This window comes from Miscanthus floridulus, chromosome 1 (assembly GCF_019320115.1).
Source record: "Miscanthus floridulus cultivar M001 chromosome 1, ASM1932011v1, whole genome shotgun sequence".
NCBI classification, from domain to species: domain Eukaryota; kingdom Viridiplantae; phylum Streptophyta; class Magnoliopsida; order Poales; family Poaceae; genus Miscanthus; species Miscanthus floridulus.
In genome coordinates, this window is record NC_089580.1 from 80,915,183 (window position 1) to 80,922,732 (window position 7,550).

Genomic DNA, 7,550 nt, shown 5'->3' on the forward strand with positions numbered 1-7,550 from the left:
CCTCCTTCCACTGGTTGATTTCTTCCCTTGCGGTGGTGTAATCGAACCGTTACAAATTTCTCGAGGCACATCACAATCTCTTGGGTGCTCTCCGGTAACGTCTAGTCGTCTAGGACCGAAGAGTCCAAGAGTAACAAATGTAAATCACGAGATCGATAAATATGCACAAGTGTTCAAGGGTGGCTTACTCTCAATTTTGAATCTCACTCAACCCACAAGATGGATTTACAAGTTTGAAAGGTGACTTGCTCTCAGTTTTGAATCTCACTCAACCCACAAGATGGATTTGCAAGTTTGGATCAATCACTTACTAAGAGAGGATTATAGAGTGTTCTCAAGGCTCAAAAACATGTATGGAAGTCAACAGAATCAGCAGCCTCCAAAGATGGAGGCTTGAGGGTATTTATAAACCCCACTAAAAAACTAGCCGTTTTATAGCCGGTGGAAGTCTGGTATGCTTGCACACCGCCAACAGTCGCTAAGTTAGTGGCGCGTATGAGGCGTCGGAACGGAACTTCCGGCGATTGTCGGAACTTCCGACCCTCGGAACTCCCAACGAACAAACTCGAGAACACCGAAGAAGTTACTGCAGCTAGGCCAATACCGGACACGTCCGGTATTTGGACCTACAACACAATGAGTTAGCACTTGGCTCTCTCTAATACTCAAACCTCACATGGGTTGGCTTGAGCACTTATGAATAATTATCTATCAACATTATGTATCCCTCTTAATAGTACGTCATGCCTAAATTAACTCAAGATCAAATAAAAATAGAGTTGAGTCGCTTGAGTTGATTTCCTTCAAACCAAATGTCATAGCCTTCAATCATCATCAAGTGAGGGTGTCAACATGTCGTCTTTTGATTTTCTCCTTGAGCATAGCCATTTTGAGCATGTGACTTGATTCCAAACAACAAATATGAGTTGACTTCAAATATATCAAGTCACTTCAACAATTCATCCAATGTGTTTGATCCCCCATTTCAATGTGACCATCATAGTTTGATTGGTAGCTCAACTAAATGTAAGTACTTCCTTCTTCACCCTAGCTAGGTTCCTCAGTCGCCAAGCCCTCGCTTACTCTTTACCATTGCTTAGTACTTCGAAGCCTTTCTTTGCTATCTTCACTATCTTAAGCCATTAAGTCACACTTGGTGTTGAATCATCCATTAAGTTCAATTATATAGTTGTCTTCTAATGTAGCAAGCTTTAGAAAGTGAGACCATTCCATATGCAATCCCTCATATCTCATTAATTATTTTTTAACGTGCTTGTTTTTATAAGAGTCATCGAAATCCCACAATGAATAAGCCTTGCATGAGTTACATTTGCATTGTTGTCTTATATTTGAACTAGATTGTTTATATAACAACACATCATTTTAGTTTTCATCAAGTACCTGTGAGATAACTCATTTCCCATTCAACACTTAGCAAACGGGTTAGACCTTTAATCACGTCGTCATTCAATTATCCAAAACCCACTAAAGGGCTTGATGTACTTTCAGTATGGGTGTTGACGGTCCATAGCCCAAGTCGTGGCCAGGGAGTCATCTTCTAGCTTAAAACGGGAGTTCAGCCCCTCCTTTAAGAGTTTACTCCCTCCATCCCAAAATTATTACAATTCTAGAGTTTGAATTTTGTCCCAAAAAGAATGCACAAATAGCTTACAGGTCTAGGGCTAGTGGGACACGTTCTTATGTTTATCGATAAAATAACCCGCAACAAAAAAAAAATCACGCGCAGATGGCTTCTCATCCACACATTTGGACTTTCCATTCGTATATCCTCTAGAAACCTCCGGCCCGATCAGCACTGGCCGCAGAGACAGGCGAGAGGCAACAAAGTTTGAGCAGAGCAACATAATAGGATATCAACGGCATCTATAAGTGTATTTTTGTAATTTCCTCTCTTGCATGGGTTGTTGTGTCTAAACCTAGAATTGTAATAATTTTGGAACGGAGGGAGTAGACCTTCTTTGGTAGTGTATCCTTGGCGATAAATCTTGAAGAGGCTAATGCGGCCTCCATAGGATCGGTGGCGGTAGGGGGTGCTTAAGCGCCCCCACCCCTCCGCTGGATTCGCCCATGCAAGTAGTTAAACAAGGCATTAGTTTATTGTCCTGTCCATTTGTACTCGGTTTAAGGATCTGGCTAGGAGTCGGTGGTGGCACAATTCTTTTGCTTCTAGGACTTGGTTTTCCATTTATAATTCATAACATCAAGCAATGGAAAGTGAAGAAGATGAAACATATTTTTTTCAACAAAATCATGAGATACTATTGCAGAAACTGCAGGTTTTGATGTCATGGAAGACAGATTCATGTGAAAGTATGCTTATCACCTTAAAGGAGATAGAGAAGGCTACAACCAATTTTGATTTGGTCGATGAGGTAATGGGGCTGCTGTATTCGAAGGGATTCTAGGCCTAGAAGTTGTGGCAGTAAAAAATTTGATCCTTCAAAAGTAAGGTGCGACAATTTTTCGGGTCCTCCCTCTCTCCCGGTGCGATCCCGCGTTCGCTTCGTCCGTCCGCCTTGCGTGCGATCCCACGCGCGCCCTCCGCTCGCGGGACCCCCGCACAGGTTCGATTCCCATCCCTCACCCCAATTTCTTTTCTTCTGAAAAAAAAAACGAGATTTAAGGAGGAAGAGACCGGATGGGTGGCGAATGGGGTGCCGTTGAAGTCGGGGGAGTCGCGTCGCCGCGATGGATCAGGCGGCGACGGCGATCCAGCACCGAATGGGCGGTGGGTGAGGTGCCGGGTGGCACCCGAGGTGATCCCCGTCGCCACCGCGCCTGCTCGCTCCTCGCGCGGTGGATTTGGTCTTCTTCCGACGTCGCCCCCGCTCTCGCCCGCCCGCCTCGATCGCCGTCGCGAGCCGCGGCCACACTCGCCCCACTGCACGTGTGATCCAGGTGAGTCTTGCGGCTGTCTGCCGACCCCTCTCCCTGTATCTCCTTCTCGGATTCCACCTACGCTGGCTCTGCTGCCGCTGGTCTACCAGGATGCACGAACTCCAAATCTTCTCCCCGCTGCCCCTCTCGCCGGCGACGGCCGAGCCCTTTGGGCATTCCGCATTCGACTCGATCCCACTGGTGCCCCCACCGCCTCCCACGGGCCGGACCGCGCCGCGGCGCGCGTGCAGACCAAGATGCGGAAGAGGATGGAGAGTGTCGCCGTCTCCTACTTCGGTACTTCCTCACGCGTGAGCACGCCCCCTCTCTGCTTCCTTATCTCATTTGCGACCGAATTGTTTTTATCCCCGCAATACAAAGATTGGTTCGGTAGCGTTTACCTTGCCGTTTCGTGTTTATCTGTGGAACACAGCATAGGTGTGGGAGACTTTGGGTAACTGCTGCTATAATGCTGGGATTGCGATGTGATTTGATGGCTCATGCGTCACGAACTTGAGACCTTTTGTTACCAGGGCAGCTTGAGGTTGTAGTCACACCATCTGATAGCTCCTGAATCTATCCAGTAGTGACCTGTAATGCCTGTTACGTGGCATTTTTTTTGGCTGTTAGCTACTGCTTTATTGCCTGCATTCTATTTAGTAATAGTACTACTACTATTAGGTTACAGTTACTAAGAAAGCCTGCTGGATTTGCTTGAAATGCTGAAATAATCCAAATTTTAGGATCCTTAATTTTATTTTAGGAACTTTTGCATGCATTATTTATGAAACTGCTGGAGATAGGAAGTGTAAGCTAGGGTTTCCTGAGATTATCTTTGTGAGAATTTCGTTGTGGTGGATGGTCTGATGCAAAAGATAGATGTTTTAGCAATTAAAATGTTCTGTATGTAGCAGAGGTTTTGGCATTAGCTCATGGATAAGCTTGAAAAGAGAGAGTGATGTTCATTTTACTCTGAGGCGAGGTACAGTTTGAGTGTAAATTTCCAAACCATAATCACTCAGGTGTCAAATTTTGAAATTTTCCTGTACTCTGAGGTTGAAGATGAGTTTTTGCGTTACACATTTCTATGCTATTTACGTGTAGTGTGACGTCTAGGGAACTGCTCTTACAGCATCAACCTTGACAGCGGTACTGTGCTGCACATTGCTGCCTGTGAGGGCCACCGCGACAGTGTCAGAGTGGCTGCTCAACTGGAAGACCAACATTGACGTGCACGACCGCTGGGGAAGCACGGTGAGCCCCCATCCGACTTTCCTTCCTATGAATTTTGCGTTGTCAAATCATGATCTCATTCGCTTCTCCGATCATAGGGGGTAGCTGATGCCGATTTTTAAGGCCACTCGAAGGTCTATGATGTATGATCTCTTTAAAATTCATGGTGCAAGGATATATTGCAGATGCAGTTTTAGCATATATAAAATTAGAAAACTAATGAAGACATTCAAAAGTTTGGTAGTGTTATAGCACTGGGCCAGCTCATCCACCTGGTGCTTACTAGAAAGGTGTGCTTACTAGAAAGGTGTCTCTTACGGTTTTCTTGTTCAGTTGCATTTATTTAGCACTCTCCCTTTGTCACTGAATGCCAGAGCTCCTGCTTTCCATTTTAACCTTCTTCCATGTGTTACAGAGTCTTGTCGCTATGTTCAAAATTCAACCCTTGCTGTTGGGCTGAAATTACGTGCAATGTCGATATGACATTTCAGTTTACAATGGTTGTTGTTGGGCTGAAGGCGAGGATCCTATAACTCTAGAAAAGAAGGTTAGTGGTCTACGTATGCTTTTTTTCTCGAAAACGCAGGAGAGCTACGCTTCATTAAATTAAGAAGAGAATAAAGGGCAAGAGCCCAAACAACACCTCACACACCACACACACGCACACGCCCCAACAATTTCAAGGATTACACTCGCGCTGGTGACATAAACACACAAGACGACCACTACTGAGTTAGACACTCTAACTACCGGGGAGGAGGGAAGTCAGGAAAGATAATCCTCGAGCCCCTACCATAGACCACAAGCGGCGGTCCTCGCCAGCTAAAATCAGAGCACCAGCTAAGCTTGGAGCTGCTCCATCAAAAACACCCATTGCGATGGTTTTCAAATAGTCCATGCTCCTAGTATAATAAGCGAATTAACTCCTTGCCTTATCAGCCCATCAGCGGTGCCGCTGCTAGCTTTCTCCCACCAAGCATGGAAGGACAACTCTTGTGAAGACCGACCTGTCTGAGCAGATTGAACCAAAATTCTCTTGCGAACACACAATGGACAAGGAGATGGTCAATAGTCTCTTCTTCTTGGTCACAGAGAGGACAATATTCAGGATGAGGCAACCCGCGACGTGCCAGGCGATCAGCCGTCCAACACTTGTTGTGCGCGACCAGCCACATAAAGAAGCGACACTTAGGCGGTGCCCAAGATTTCCAGATTCTTTCCCATGGTCCAAAAAGAGTAGAACCCAAAAAGAACCCATCATATGCCGACTTAGCCAAGTATTGTTCGTTGGAGGAGAGCCTCCATATGTGTCTATCCTCAACCTCCGGCTGCAGCTGAAAATCCATCAATAAATCCCATAATTGGAGAAATTCCACCAACACACCAACTGTACGAGCTCCCTGAATGTCCGAAATCCAAGCCTGGTTAGTGAGAGCGTCCTGGACAGTGCGCTGCTTGCTTGGGAATAGCCCCAAAAAGGCGAGGGGCAAGGTCTGCAATGCATTGCCCATGGTCTACATATGCTGATATGCATCTGCATTATTGGGTTCACTAGATCTTGGTAATTTTTTTCAATACAAATACAAAAATGATAAAAATTTACCTCTGTTAGCTAAACAACCATGACTTTGTTATTTTCAAAATTAATAGTTAATGGAATAAAAGCATTCTTGGTTTCTTAAATAATTATGTATTTGATGTTGGTTTCTCACATAGTTGAACACTATCATTTTCTTTTACACCCAACAACACATGTTCTATAGTCCTACTGTTGCAGCAGTGGCGAAACAGTCCCATATGAACCATGATTGATTTTGCTATATCCAAGTAATTACTCCTCATAGAGGAGAAGAACCAGATTGATCTTCTGATGATTTACAGTTGCAGCTAACATGTGTTATTTCAGTGGAGAAGTTGTGCTGAAAAAACCAATCTAGCCGGACAATTACTTGCTGAAAGATGTTGTTGTTCAGATCTTGGAAGGTAAGTGATTGGTTCATAGTTATTTTAGTCAGCAAGCCCATGGCAGGGTACCTCAATATATGAATTTGTACAGTGGGAATTATCATCTTCCCAAGTTGCGCCATAAATTCTGATGGAAGTAACTTTTCTTGGATCTTGCATGCAGTTCAGATTCTGAAAAATGTTAAATGTCTGAAACACAGTGGTGTATTGTTGGTTTGTTGAATCACTCAACCTGTAGAACTATGAGTTAGTGACTCCCTGCATGTCATAATTTGTGTAGTTGATGCATCTACTTTTCTTCTTTAATGGATATGTGAATTTTAATATTTTTTGTCCATGGTTTTATGGAGGTATGGGCTCAACGTTGAAGAGGCAGAATGGATCATATATATGACAAATGTTGGTCAGCAGCACCACTTTGACATGTTTTTCAGTGTAAGCGCTGAGTGGCACCAAGATGTTTTTCATTTACTGTGTTTTTGTTGAATCTTTTCTTCCCTTTCTACAGGCTGCAAGGATGGCCACTTGGCTCCCAAATCCAACTGAAAGGATAGATCAAAGCCTCCTTAACCTGCTGCAGTTTACCTTCTCTATTTCAGTTCAGTTAGTTTCCTTTCTACTTCCCTGGCTTTTTTATTCTTTTCTTTCATGTGTTTACCAACTGATGTTCAGAGGGCATCTGCATTGTAACAAGCTGCAAGAGTAGCTCACCTATGAATGGATTGGTAGTGGATTTTAACCAGGAAAACATCTTCTACCCATGTGTAGAAGACTAATGGATTGACATTAGAGTATGAAAAATGATCCATTTTATCAAATCCGTCTGCAGGGATCATATCCTATTCCAGAGTCACTGAAAAATGTTTAAGTTACAAAAATTAAAAAGAGATGCGTCTTGCTTGATATACTGTCTATCCCTTCTATATACAACACCGAGTTCTGAAATCTGAATTGCATTGAAATTTTGCTTGCCTCCTGTAACTACTTGTGTTCTATAAAGGTTGAGTAGCTCTGTTGCAATTTCATGATCTGTGACTTCTTAAGTATGATGGTCCCATTATAATATGTTAGCATTATAGTCCGTTCGTTACAAGTCTTTTGCATTGAATTAAATAATTGCCTACATCTCATTGAGTTACCAATTGCAAATACTAATGGAATAATGTTTCAAAGCGTCAAAGGCATACTAAACTGGATTATAATTCAATACTAGGGGCATATGATTGAAGGCATTTTATTTGCTCTATTCCTTTGGCTTATAAGCCGTACTTTTTCAGTCAACAAACAGTATTTTTCTCTCACAATAAATCAGCCAACAGTACTTTCAGCCATGACTTATCAGCCAAGCGAACAGGACAAATATGAAGAAGGGTTGGTGAGCCTACGAAGAAGGGTGGCCTTGGTATACCAGTCTGGCCTTGGTATACCAGTCTCCTATGAAGCAAACTGATAAT

General features: G+C 43.5%; 1 protein-coding gene across 1 annotated transcript; it reads left to right on the forward strand.

Moving 5' to 3' along the window:
- Positions 1–2,228: 2,228 nt before the first annotated feature.
- LOC136459451 (uncharacterized) lies at positions 2,229–6,921 on the forward strand. Its single transcript, XM_066459304.1, has 6 exons — positions 2,229–2,393; positions 2,472–3,195; positions 4,031–4,152; positions 6,038–6,114; positions 6,447–6,531; positions 6,605–6,921. Exons 1-6 carry the CDS (start codon positions 2,229–2,231, stop codon positions 6,800–6,802), a joined length of 1,371 nt encoding a protein of 456 aa, XP_066315401.1. The 3' UTR covers positions 6,803–6,921.
- Positions 6,922–7,550: the final 629 nt, after the last annotated feature.